Source organism: Molothrus aeneus, chromosome 23, assembly GCF_037042795.1.
Source record: "Molothrus aeneus isolate 106 chromosome 23, BPBGC_Maene_1.0, whole genome shotgun sequence".
NCBI classification, from domain to species: Eukaryota; Metazoa; Chordata; class Aves; order Passeriformes; family Icteridae; genus Molothrus; species Molothrus aeneus.
Window position 1 is genome coordinate 2,345,574 of NC_089668.1, and position 14,085 is coordinate 2,359,658.

Consider the following 14,085-nt stretch of genomic DNA (forward strand, 5'->3'; position numbering starts at 1 on the left):
CCTCAATGGATCCACCTTGGGCAGCACAAGAGCCCAGCCAGGGCTACGCCCAAGATGAACCAAAATGGTCACAAAAATGGATGACTGGTTACAAGGTCTCACATTTTTATAAGTTTTGGTCCATTTGCATATTGGGGTTGATTGTCCAATTATGCAGTCCCACCCTGCTTGTTTTTCTCTCTCCAGCCCACGGTGTTTGTGCTCTTGGGCCTGAGATTTGGATCATTTGTCCTTGGTCCCCAGCTGGAGCAGGAATTGTTTTGTCTCCCTGCTCTGTGCACAGAGCTCAGCATCCCCTGACATGGAGCCCAGACCCACGCACTAAAACAGCACAAAACCTGAAAAATAGAAAAGTTAAAACCTGAGGTGCCACCAGTGCTCACCAGTGCACTCGGGGCTGGTCCCAGTCCAGGTGCCATTGACGGTGCAGTGCCTGCTCAGCACCCCAGTGGAATAATAACCCTCCCTGCACTGGTAGATGATGGAGCTGGAGAACACCAGGCCGTCGTTGAAGATCACCCTGGCATTGCTGGGCGTCCCGGGGTTCCCGCAGGAAATCACTGCCAGGGGAAATGGGGAAATCGAATTAAAATCGCCCAAACCAACCCCCAGGGCTCTGAAGGGGTTCCTCCTGCATTGCCTGTCCTCAGGAAAGCCAAATTCTGGGGACGTGAGAACGCTTCTGGGGACACCAGAGCCATTCTGGGGACACCAGAGCAGTCCTGGGAGTATCAGAGGAATTCTAGGGACATCAGGGCAATCCTGGGGACACTGCAGGAATTCTGGGGACAGTACAGCAGTTCTGGGGGACACTGGAGGCATTCTGGAGACACCAGGGCAGCTCTGGGGACTCTGGTGCAGCTCTGGGGACATCAGAGAAATTCTGGGGACTCCGGGGCAATTCTGGGGACACCAGAACAGCTCTGGGGACACCAGGGCAGCTCTGGGGACACCGGAGCAGCTCTGGGGACACTGGGGCAGTCCTGAGGACACTGGGGCAGCTCTGGGGATGTCAGAGCAATTCTGGGGACACTGGGGCAGCTCTGGGGACACCAGAACGGCCCTGGGGACATCAGAACAATTCTGGGGACACTGAGGCAGCTCTGGGGACATCAGAAGAGCCCTGGGGACATCAGAGCAATTCTGGGGACACTGAGGCAGCTCTGGGGACACCAGAACGGCCCTGGGGACATCAGAGCAGCTCTGGGGACGGCAGAAGAGCCCTGGGGACGTCAGAGCAGCTCTGGGGATGGCAGAAGAGCCCTGGGGACACCGGGGCAGCTCTGGGGACGGCAGAAGAGCCCCCGAGGCGCAGCAGTACCTTCGCACTCGGGCTGCGTGCCGCTCCAGGAGCCGTTGGCGTGGCAGATCCTCTCGGAGGAGCCGCGCAGGGCGTAGCCGGGCTCGCAGCTGAACCTCACCACGCTGCCCACGTCAAAGGCGTCCCCCAGCCCGATGCCGTGGGAAGGGATCCCGGGGTCGCCACACACGCCCTGGCTGCCCCCTGCCAGGAGAGCACAGAGTCACCAGAGCCACCAGGGACGGTGGCTCCTGTCACCCTCATCGGGAATTCCAACCCCAGCAGAGCAGTGGAATTCCAAGTTAAACATTCCCTGGTTCCAGGAGCACCCCCTGGTTTTGAGCTGGATGCAAACGTGGCCACAATTCCTGAACCCCAAGGTGGAGGCTCCAGCGTCAGCCCCAGGGATGTTTCCCCTCCAAGAAGGAATTCCCACGTGCTCCAAGCCAGCCCTGAGCAACCTCAGGGAACAAGGAGGGGTTGGAGCATGGGAAGAAGGGAAGGGAAGAGGGAAAAGGGAAAAGGGAAAAGGGAAGAGGGAAAAGGGAAGGGTTGGGAACGTCTAAGGAAGGGAAGTTCAAGGAAGTTCAGGAAAGGGAAGTTCAGGGAAGGGAGGTGCCTCCTCCTCAAGGCACAAGGAGTAGGTGATGATGGGTGGGAGGTGATGACCATGGTGACCATGAATGGGTGACCATGGCTAGCTGACAGTGGCTGGATGACCATGAACAGGTGACCAAGAATGGGTGACCATGAATGGGTGACCATGAACGGGTGACCAATAACAGATGACCATGGCTGGGTGACCATGAACAGGTGACCGTGGCTGGATGACCATGGATGGGTGACCATAAATGGATGACCATGGCCAGCTGACCATGGCTGGGTGACCATGGCTGGGTGACCATGGCTGGGTGACCATGAACGGGTGACCATGAACGGGTGACCATGGCCAGCTGACGGTGTCTGGGTGACCACGAACGGGTGACCATGGCTGGGTGACCATGGATGGGTGACCATGGATGGGTGACCGTGGATGGGTGACCATGAACAGGTGACCATGAACAGGTGACCATGGCCAGCTGACGGTGTCTGGGTGACCATGAACAGGTGACCATGAACAGGTGACCACGGCCAGCTGACGGTGTCTGGGTGACCATGAACAGGTGACCATGAACAGGTGACCACGGCCAGCTGACGGTGTCTGGGTGACCATGAACAGGTGACCATGAACAGGTGACCACGGCCAGCTGACGGTGCCTGTGTGCCCCGCAGTGCCCCTGAAGGGCCCTCACCCGAGCAGTGTGGCAGGGAGCCGCTCCAGCGCCCATCCAGCTGGCACATCCTTGTGGCATTGCCCACCAGCGTGCGCCGGCCCAGGCAGCTGTACCTGACCACGGAGCCCACCGTGTGCTTGTCCCCCGAGATCTGCGCGTGGGGAGGGGACCCGGGGTGGCCACACGACACCACTGCAACAGAGACACAGCTTCAGCCCCCGGGGATCCCCAATTCTGGCTTGGGGGGACCTTAAATGTCAGTTAATTCCAACCCTTTCCATGGGCAGGGACGCTTTTCCCTATCCCAGGTTGCTCCAAGCCCTGTCCAGCCTGGCCTTGGACACTTCCAGGGATGGGGACACCTCCAGCTGCTCTTGGCACGTGTGCCAAGGCCTCCCCATCCTCACAGGGAAGTTCAACACACAGGAAACAAAAACATAGGAAAAATCTCCTTTTTTTAAAACTTTGAACTCCAAGGAATCCAAGGAATCAGTGGTAAAATTGACCTGGGTTTCCAAATGCCCACAAATCCTCCAAATCCCAACATTTATGGGAGATAAAATGGAGGAAGGAGATCCCTTGTGCTCAAGGGGGGTGAGGGAGCCTGGGATTGGGGTTTTAACAGGAATTCCCCCCTGGCTGTGGGAATATGGATCATCACTCACCAACTCCCCAGGATCCATGCAAGGGGTGAGGACAGGACAAAAGGAGAGGAAAATGTGCCCAAAACTGCTCGGTAGGATTTGGTGTGGAGGGATAAACGTGGAAAAAACAAAAGGAACAATCCCAGCTTTGGAACAGCTCAAGCCAATTGGAATGTCTGGAGCTGGGCAGAGAATGGGATTGCAGCTGGTTTAGTGCCCAAAGGGACAAACTGGTCATGCTGGGGTGGGGCTGCTCCTGCCTGCACCTCCCTAAGGCAGCTAAAATCCACTCTGGATCCCAAATTCCCAGTGTAGGACTGGGACCCACTCACTCACTCACTCAGGTGAGCCCTCACTCACTCAGGTGTAACCTCAGCCACTCAGGTGAGTCTCCACTCACTCAGGTGAGCCCTCCCTGTGCTCCAGAGCTGCTCCTGCCCTCTCCACCTGCACTATCCCAGCTGGATCCTTTCCTCAAACCCCAAACCCATTGGGATTCCACCTGGAATCCCCCAAATTCATCGGGATCTGCCTGTCCCTACACAGAGGACCTCCCCCACCAGGATTCTTTCCTCGAACCCCAAAATTCATTTGGATTCCACCTGGAATCCCCCAAATCCGTTGGGATCTATCTGCCTGTCCCTACACAGAAAATGCCCTCAGCAGGATGCCTCTCCTCAATCCCAAAACCCATTAGGATTCCACCTGGAACCCTCAAAATGCATCAGGATCTGCCTGTCCCCACACAGAGGATGTCCCCAGCAGTATCCTCTCCTCAAACCCCCAAAATTCACTAGAATTCCACCTGAAACCCCCAAAATCCATTGGGATCCACCTGTCCCTACACAGAGGATGCCCCCAGCAGGATCCTCTCCTCCAACCCCAAAATTCACTGGGATTCCACCTGGAACCCCCAAAATCCACTGGGATGCACCTGCCCTTACAAAGAGAACCCCCTCTAGCAGAATCCTTTCCTCAAACCCCAAACCCCCTTCCCTGCGAAGCTCCTGGAACCACTGGGGATCATTCCCACGCGGATTTTATTTTTTGGGTGGATTTTTTGGGGGCTTGATGGATTTTCCCTCATGGGCTGGACAAGGGAGGGTTGGGGCCACTTACAAAGGCACTGGGGGAGGGCTCTGTCCCACGTGCCATCTCCCTGGCACGTCAGGACGTGCGTTCCCAACAGATAAAATCCGTGGATGCACTGATAGGACACGGTGGTGCCGAAGCTGAACCTGTGGGGGCCGCTCGGCTGCACTTGCCGGACGCTGTTTTCCAGGTGCCCGGGGTCAGAACAGTTCACAACTGCAAACAAACAACAGAACAACACCCGAAAAAATAATGGGAGGCGAAGGGCGAGGCGGAAAATGTGGGGTTCTCCAAAAAAAAAAAAAATAGATTTTATAAAGATATAAAGATTTTTATGCTGCGATTTAATTTTTTTTTCCCCTCCTCCGAGATTTTTGAGGGTGGGAGTGGAAAAATTTCTTGTGGAAAGGGGTGAAAAAGGGAGTCCAGGCAATCCTGCAGGGTCTCACCCAGCAGCAGAGGCTGGATATCCAGCCCCAAATTGGGATTGAGATAATCCAGCTGGGGATAACTGATCCCAAACCGGGATTTTTTGGGAATAATTGATAATCCAGCATGGCGAGAGATCCTGGATTAGGGGAATGCAGAGGGAGGGAGTGCAGGGAGGGGAGGGGATTTGGGAAGTGAACCTGAGTGCTGATCCCATGGGGAAAGAGGGAAGAGGGCTCTGCACAAAGCTGTGGGAAGGTATTTCCTGGGAAGATAAACGAGGAGGTTGGGCAAGGTGATTTGTGGGGAGCAGAGGAGAGATCCTGATTTTCCATGGACATGGATTGTGACCAGCAGGGTGTGTTTGTAGGGCTGTGCCTGCCTTTAATACCCTCTGACCCCAAATTTGGGTCTGATCCCCAAATTTTATCTGATCTGTGCCTGCCTTTAACACCCTCTGACCCCAAATTTGGGTCTGATCCCGAATTTCCTTTTCCAACACCCTCCAACACCTTGGAGAACGCAGCAAGGTGAGAAAATCCCATGGGATTTACAGCATCCCTGGCATCTCCAGCATCCCCTGGGTGGCTTCCAGGGGTTTCTGGCTTGGGATCGTGGAGAAATCCCCAGGGAAGGCCCAGACTGACCTCGGCAGGAGGGCAGGGTGCTGCTCCACTGGCCATTGGCCAGGCACTGGGATTGGGATGCTCCCTCCAGGCGGAAGCCGGGGTTGCACTGGAATTTGGCCACGTCGTTGAGGTTGAACTGGGAGCCCTGGGTGAGGCCGTTGGGGGGGTTGCCAGGGTGGCCACAGGTGATGGCTGCAAGGACAAAAATGGAAATGTCACTGGATTTATTCCTGGAGAAAAGTGGATTATTCACTGGAAAAAGTTGTGAAGGGAGGAGAGCATAAAACCCCCCCCACATCAATCCCAAAACCCAAAGATTTGGGGCCTGCTCTGCTGAGATACAGGATGACTTTGAGAGAAAGGGATTTTTTAAGGTGTTATTGGCTCCAGGAACTACCTGCATCCAGGAATTCCCTTCATCCCTCTCCAGGCAGGCGAGTGCCAGGATCCCACTGATTTACACCACATATCCCTCTCCAAAAATCCCAGCTCCCGTTCCTAATCCCACACCACCCCAGGCATCCAAACTCTTTTGTTCCGTCCCTCTCTCCCCATGCCAGTCCTGGCTGCACCCTGCAGGGAAAAGTTACACCTGGAAGCAGAGGGAGAAGAAAGAAAATAGGAGGAAAATCAGAATTCCAGCACCGGGTCCGAAGAGATGAAATCTGCCCAAGCAGGAGAAACTTTGTGGGAAAATTTTACTTCCAAATCCCTGAAGTGAGGATTTTTTTTTGAGTTTTTTTTCCCCTGAGGTTGCTGTTGGCTCGGGATGAGGGGAAGGGCACAGGAGCTGCTCTGGCAACTCCCAGGGAAGCAAAGCCAATTCCAGCACACACATGAGGTGTGTGTCACTAAAACTACATAAAAAGGAAAACTGCATAGAAAAGATTTGATGGACACTAACCAATAAACCAGAAAGCTACCAACCAACTGGAGTCACACATGAGGTGTGTGACTAAAACTACCTAAAAAGGAGTTATGTGAATAAAGAATAGGGTTTATTCCTGCATGAAGAAAATGGAGTCTTGATAGAAAAACACCCTGAACGTGCGTGCATGGCCACCCCACACCTCGTGGGTGTGAGCTCTGCCCAGCCCTTTCCCCAACCCCTTTCCCAGCTCCTTCCAGGCCCTCCTGGCTGGAATGTTCCCCCCAGGGCTGAAGGAATGACAAGTACTTATACATGCAAGAATTTAAGAATAGAAAGATTTGATGGACACTAATCAATAAAGTAATTGGGAAGAAAGCTACTGAAAAATTGGAAAGACACATGAGGTCTGTAAAACTGTATAAAAAGGAGTTATGTGAATAAAGAACAGGTTTTTTTCCCTCCGTGAAGAAAATGGAGTCTTGTGTGATTTATTCTGATAGAAAAACGCCCTGAACGTGCGTGCACGGCGCCCCCACACCTTGACCACCCTACACATCAGGGGTGTGAGCTCTGCCCAACCCCTCCCACAGCCCCTTCCAGGCCCTCCTGGCTGGAATGTTCCCCCCAGGGCTGAAGGAATGGCAAGTACTTATACACGCAAGAATTTAAGAATAGAAAGATTTGATGGACCCCAACCAATAAACTAATTGACCAGAAAGCTACCAACCAACTGGAGTCACACATGAGGTCTGTAAAACTGTATAAAAAGGAGTTTTGTGAATACAGAATAGGTTTTTTTCCTGCATGAAGAAAATGGGAGTCTCGACAGCAAAACGCCCCGAACGCGCGCGCACGGCCGCCTCATACCTCAACCACCCCACACTCTGGGGGTGTGAGCTCTGCCCAGCCCCTTCCCCAAGCCCTTCCCCAGCCCCTCCCAGGCTGGGATGTCCCCCCAGGGTGAAGGAATGACAAGTACTTACGCACACAGACAGGCGTTTTCCCGGACCAGCGGTGGTCCTGCTGGCAGATGCGCACGGACATGCCGATGAGGCGGAAGCCGGGCTGGCACTGGTACACCACGCTGCCACGGTAGTTGTAGTTCTCGCCGTTGATCTGCCCGTTCACAATGGGGCTGGGCACGCCACAGTGCCCGGCTGGAGGGGGGAGAACAGCAGCAATCAGCTGGAGAGCCCAGCAAAGGCGTCCCCAAAGGGCATCGCCCCAAAGGATCTCTGCGGGATTGGGGTGAAGAGAAGCCCGGACTGGGTGGGGTGGGAAGGGAATGCAAGGATTGTTCACAGGGACACCTTCCACCATGCCTGGTCACCCTGTCCAACCTCTCCTGGGACACTTCCAGCTGTGGATGGGGCAGCCACAGCTTCTCGGGGCATGGATGGGGTTCATGATGCCCAGATTGGCTTGGGTTGGAAGGGAACGTAAGGACAGGGACACCTTCCACCACGGTTGGGAGGAAACATCAAGGTTGTCCACAGGGACACTTTCCACCATCCCTGGTCACTCCAATCCCTGTCCAACCTCTCCTTGGACACTTCCAGGCATGGGGCAGCCACAGCTTTTCTGGGCATGGATGGGATCTGGAGATGCCCAGATTGGTTTGGGTTGGAAGGGAATGTAAGGATTGTCCACAAGGACACCTTCCACCATGGTTGGAAGGGAATGCAAGGGTTGTTCACAGGGACACCTCCCACCATCCCTGGTCACCCTGTCCAACCTCTCCTTGGACGCTTCCAGCTGTGGATGGGGCAGACACAGATTCTCTGGGCATGGATGGGGTTTGGAGATGCTCAGACTGGTTTGGGTTGGAAGGGAACAAAGGGTTGTTCATAGGGACACCTTCCACCATCCCTGGTCACTCCAAGCCCTGTCCAGCCTCTCCTTGGACACTTCCAGGCATGGGGCAGCTGCAGCTTCTCTGGGCAGTCCATACCATGCTGTTCATAGGGAAGAATCCACCCCAATATCCAACCCAAACCCATCCTCTTCCACCTCCAGGCTCTGCAGTCCCAACCAGCCATCCCCACCCCAAAACTCTCCCAACACCTCACACCTCCCGAGGATGCAGGGATCCAACTCTGCCTCCCTTTTACATCCCCTCCAAACCCCGCAGGGTGGATATCAGTCCCTAAACCCCCCGTTCCCTCCCGAGGAGCCTCTCCCACCACCATGGGTGCCACAGGAGCTCCCAAGGGGTACCTACCCAGACACCTGACCTCAGCCCCGCTCCAGAGCCCATTGGCCATGCACTCCCTGACCCGGGAGCCCACCAGGGTGTAGCCAGTGTTGCAGGAGAAGATGGCAGTGGCCCCATAGCTGGTGAGGGTCCCGATCTTGTTCCCGTTGGGAGGCGTGGGCAGGTCCCCACAGGAGATAACTAGGACAGATCCCAAAGGACAAGTGAGAGAACAGGTTGAGTTTTGGAGGAATGCATTGAGGCACGGCACCAGGAGTTGTTGCTGGAGTGGGAAAGTTCATTAAATAATTCCAGGAATTGTGATGATTCCAGAGCCATGTTAGGCGAGGTGACAAAAATAAGAGCTGTTAATATTTATGCTTCAGGACACAGGGGAAGCACTAAAGACAGGCTGGGAAGGAGCCAAAGGATTTTTTCACACCCGAACTTCCTCACACAGGAATATTTTCCTGTCATTAAGCCTGATTCCCAGAAAACCCACAGAATCATGGAAGGGACCTTAAAGGCCATGACTGGGGACATCTCCCACTAGGCCAGGTTGCTCCAAGCCCTGTCCAGCCTGACCTTGGAATGGCACAAAGCTCCTAATTAAAAGTGACACCCAGCTTTCCCCCACAAGCTGAAATCCCAAGATCAGCAGATCCCAGCTGGGTCTGTGGGATGCAGGAGCCTCTGCAAACCCAACTCCCCCTCAGAACTCTTGGTTTTATCTTCATTTTCTCTGCCTTCAAGCTCTGCCAACCCTCCAGAGCTCCCGCTGGGTGCTCCTGACCTCGGGGTGCTGCCAAGATCCTGTCACTTGGATTTAGGTGGCAATAAGGCTGAGGGAACAAAAGGAGGTCAGGCTCCTGCTCCCGGATCCAGAGGAAGAGCTGGCAGGGGGAAAAGTACATCTGTCACCCACACCAGCAGTCACAGCTCCACAAACAAAGGCAGGCAGCAGGGAAGAAGAGGTTTTGCTGCCTCTGTCTGCACTTGGAGAGAAAAACCCTCCACCTCTGACAAAAGGAGAGATGCAAAGCACAGCAGTGGTGTCAGAACAACCGAGGGCTGCTGGCGTGCCCCGTTGGGTTTGATTTGCAGGTGACACTGTTACCCTTGTAAACCTGGTGTTTGTGTGAGAGCTGGGGCTTGACAGCAGAATTCTTTATTTTTCCTCCTTAAAAGCCCTGACTTCAGAGCAGCTGTGACAGAGAAGCTGCAGGGACCCCACAGCAACAGCTGAGCTGAAGGGCCTGAGATCCCAGGGAAGTGCTGGGATTAAACCAGGAGTCACATCCAGGCATCTCCCTGCATCCCAGCTCCCTTCCAGCAGCTCTGCTGTCTCTGCCTCAGCTGCTGCCAGGAGGAATTAAAGTTCTACCCCACAGCAGGGACACCTTCCATGATCCCAGTTTGCTGCAACATGGCCTGGGACACTTCCAGGGATGAGGTGGGTTGGGAAGGATGGGGCAGCCACAGCTCCTCTGGGAAATCCATCCCAGCCCCTCCCTGCCCTCCCAGGGATGGATTTCCTCCCAAAATCTGCGCCAAACCATCCCATCCTGTACCCAAAGGTATGGTCACCCACCAGCACCATCCTGAAACCCCCAAGGTTGGCATTTGCTGAGCCCAATCACAAAACCAGTCCCTGGTGATGCTGCCCTGTGAAATCCACCCACCCCAGCCCCTTCCTGCCCTTCTTGAAATAGATTTCCTCCCAAAATCTGCACCAAACCATCCAAATCCTGTACCCAAAGGTACGATCACCCACCAGCACCCTCCTGAAACCCCCAAGGTTGGCATTTACTGACCCCAAACACAAAACCAGCCCTGTGAAATCAATCCCAACCACTCCCTGGCCTCCCAGCTATGGATTTCCTCCCAAAATCTGCACCAAACCATCCCACCCTGTACCCAAAGGTATGATGAACCACCAGCACCACCCTGAAACCCCCGGGGCTGGCATTTACTGACCCCAAACACAGCCCCAGCCCCCAGTGCCACCCTGGGGTGCCCCTGCTCTTACTTTTGCAGGTGGGCACGGGCTGCCCGATGCTCCAGGTGCCGTTGGCCTGGCAGCGGATGACCCTCTGGCCCGTGTAGTAGTAGCCAGGGTCACAGATGAGCATCAGCTGGGCGTTGTAGTGGTACTGCACCTCGTAGGTGAGGCGCCAGCGGCCGTGCTCCACCGCGATGCTGCCCACGTCGGGGCACGTCACAGCTGAGGGGGAAATGGCACACGGGACATGGCACACGGGACACGGGAAATGGCACACGGGACATGGCACATGGCACACGGGACATGGCACAGAGAACATGGCACACGGGACATGGCACACGGGACACGGCACAGAGAACATGGCACACGGGAAATGGCACACAGGAAATGGCACAGAGAACATGGCACACGGGAAATGGCACACGGGACATGGCACACAGCACACGGGAAATGGCACACGGGACATGGCACATGGCACATGGCACACGGGACATGGCACAGAGAACATGGCACACGGGAAATGGCACACGGGACATGGCACACGGGACACGGGAAATGGCACAGAGAACATGGCACACGGGACATGGCACACGGGACACGGCACAGAGAACATGGCACACGGGAAATGGCACACGGGAAATGGCACAGAGAACATGGCACACGGGAAATGGCACACGGGACATGGCACACAGCACACGGGAAATGGCACAGAGAACATGGCACACGGGACATGGCACACGGGACACGGGAAATGGCACAAAGAACATGGCACAGAGGACATGGCACACGGGACATGGCACACAGCACACGGGAAATGGCACACGGGACATGGCACATGGCACATGGCACACGGGACATGGCACAGAGAACATGGCACACGGGAAATGGCACACGGGACACGGCACAGAGAACATGGCACACGGGAAATGGCACACGGGAAATGGCACAGAGAACATGGCACACGGGAAATGGCACACGGGACATGGCACACAGCACACGGGAAATGGCACACGGGACATGGCACATGGCACACGGGACATGGCACAGAGAACATGGCACACGGGAAATGGCACACGGGACATGGCACACGGGACATGGCACACGGGACACGGGAAATGGCACAAAGAACATGGCACAGAGGACATGGCACACGGGACATGGCACACGGGACACGGGAAATGGCACAAAGAACATGGCACAGAGAACATGGCACAGAGAACAAGGCACACGGGAAATGGCACATGGGACATGGCACACAGGAAATGGCACACGGGACATGGCACACGGGACATGGCACATGGGAAATGGCACACGGGACATGGCACACGGGACATGGCACACGGGACATGGCACAGAGAACATGGCACACGGGAAATGGCACAGAGAACATGGCACACGGGACACGGCACATGGGAAATGGCACACGGGACATGGCACAGAGAACATGGCACACGGGAAATGGCACACGGGACATGGCACACGGGACATGGCACATGGGACATGGCACACAGAGCTGGTTCAGTGAGGTTTCAACCCCCCCAAAAAAAGTCCCATTGTGGTGCGTTTTTAATGAGGGGTGTGCTACAGATAGATTTTATGAAAAATCCTTTTTCTCCTGAGAAGCTGAGAGGCCTCAGAAATGAAATGTACACAATAATTATCTGCTGCTGTGGAATGCAACAGCTGCATCTTTGATTGGTCTCATGTGGTTGTTTTTAATTAATGGCCAATCACAGCCCAGCTGGCTCGGACTCTCTGGTCAGTCACAAGATCTTATTATCATTCCATTCCTTTCTGTTCTTTTCCAGCCTTCTGATGAAATCCTTTCTTCTATTCTTTTAGTACAGTTTTAGTATATAATTTTCTTTTAATACAATATATATCATAAAATAATAAATCAGCCTTCTGAAACATGGAGTCCGATCCTCATCTCTTCCCTCATCCTGGGACCCCTGTGAACACCACCACAAGGGGTGTATCCCCTGGTGGGGCTGTTGTTGAGAATTAAAAGGAAAATTTTGTGGATAATGTTGTAAGTGGTGATGATGCCTGAAATCCAAAGAGAAAAGCCCCATGCAGTGGTGTTTAAATCATAAAATGGGAATCAGGGACACCTCACTGCTTCAGGCTCTGAGAAATGGAAACAAAAGTGGGTTGGGGGAGCTAACTTGGGGTAAATTACTTTGTTACCTGAAGTTAATTGGGAAATTAACCCCCAATATGCAAACGGATCAAACTCACAAAAGTGTGAAAAACTATGACCCATTGTCCATTTTGGGTGCAGCCCCTGGGGGGCTTCATCTGTCCTAAATGCCCCTGAAAGCCCTTCAATAAACAGAACTGCTTTAGACTTTTTAATTTTGCCTGGCCTGTGCTTTTCTGGCAGCCCCAAAAGGCCTCACTGCTGTGTGGAGAGCCCCAGTCCCCGCTCACCCAGGCACAGAGGGGGCTGGTTCCCGTTGCTCCACACTCCCTCCTGCAGGCACTCAGCGCTGGGCTCGGCGCCGGGCTGCAGCTGGAATCCTTCATTGCACTGGTACACGGCCTTGGTGCCCACTGTGTACTCCTTCCCAAAGACAACCCCGTTCCTTGGGGCTCTGGGAATGCCACAGGAGAGAGCTGGGAAGAGAAAACACATCTTAAACAAAAAATAAAAATCGGGGAGCTGCTGGTTTTATCCCATACCGCAATCCCGGATGCCTACTGGGAGCGCCCACCCTTCATAAAGGATTGTCGGGGCCTCTTGCTGGTCAGAGTGACCCCAAGAAATGCTAGAAAGTCTCTTTTCCCAGCCTGGCACTTGAAGAAGGAGTCAGGGCTCTTTATTTCTTCATCTCAAGGTTGTTTATTGTATCTTATCTATAAAATTTTTTCTCCTGTCCAGCTGAGACAGAGGCACTCTGCCTGCCCCCGGGGCACTGATATCTTTTATACTAAAAACTACCTGTACAATATTTACAATAACTTCCCAATACCTGTCACCTGTGTTAGACAATGAGCCTGTGCAGCAGCAGCAGCAGAGCCCTGGTTCTCTCCCCATGCAAAGCCCAGATTTTATCCCACTCCTGCCCCAGCATGGAGCAGGATCCCAGAGCAGCTGGCAGGTGCTGGAATTCTGAGAGGTGCCAGCAGCTCCAGAGGCAGGATCAGACCCATCCCTGGCAGCACTGGTGGTGACAGGAGTGTCACTGCAGCGAGCTCAGGGCTGGCCAATCCCTCTCCAAGGCCTGATGTCTAGACAGGCTGCCAGGCTGAATACCAATGGCTCTCCCAGGGAACAGAAAGCACCTGGAAAATCCAACCTTTTCCCTGCTGCTCTTTTCCAGCTCCCAGTCATTCCCTTCCCTCTTTGCCATCTATTCCCAAAGCCTTGCGCACGAGGATCACCCTCAGCGCTCCGAGCTGGTTCTCAACACCCAATTACACAATTCCAATGCTGATTTTTTTTCACTGCTTTTCCAGGGACTCTCAGAACTCGATCCCAACGCATCCCTGCTCTCACCTTGGCACAGGGGGATGGCTTCCCTCCAGTGGAAGTGGCCCTGGGGGTGCTGGGTGCCAGGCTGAATACCAATGGCTCTCCCCGGGAAAAGAAAGCATCTGGAAAATCCAACCTTTTCCCTGCTGCTCTTTTCCAGCTCCCAGTCATT

At 54.3% G+C, this 14,085-nt stretch overlaps 1 protein-coding gene across 1 annotated transcript in view; it reads right to left on the reverse strand.

The window, feature by feature from the left end:
* Positions 1-14,085, reverse strand: part of CSMD2 (CUB and Sushi multiple domains 2) — a 263,376-nt gene that overhangs the window by 17,723 nt on the left and 231,568 nt on the right. The window contains exons 50-58 of the mRNA XM_066564613.1: positions 12,869-13,054; positions 10,463-10,657; positions 8,461-8,634; positions 7,223-7,396; positions 5,387-5,560; positions 4,338-4,526; positions 2,593-2,766; positions 1,322-1,504; positions 384-560 (exon numbers count right to left, since the gene is read on the reverse strand). Coding sequence (XP_066420710.1) covers positions 384-560; positions 1,322-1,504; positions 2,593-2,766; positions 4,338-4,526; positions 5,387-5,560; positions 7,223-7,396; positions 8,461-8,634; positions 10,463-10,657; positions 12,869-13,054 — 1,626 coding nt within the window. The remainder of the gene's footprint in view (positions 1-383; positions 561-1,321; positions 1,505-2,592; positions 2,767-4,337; positions 4,527-5,386; positions 5,561-7,222; positions 7,397-8,460; positions 8,635-10,462; positions 10,658-12,868; positions 13,055-14,085) is intronic.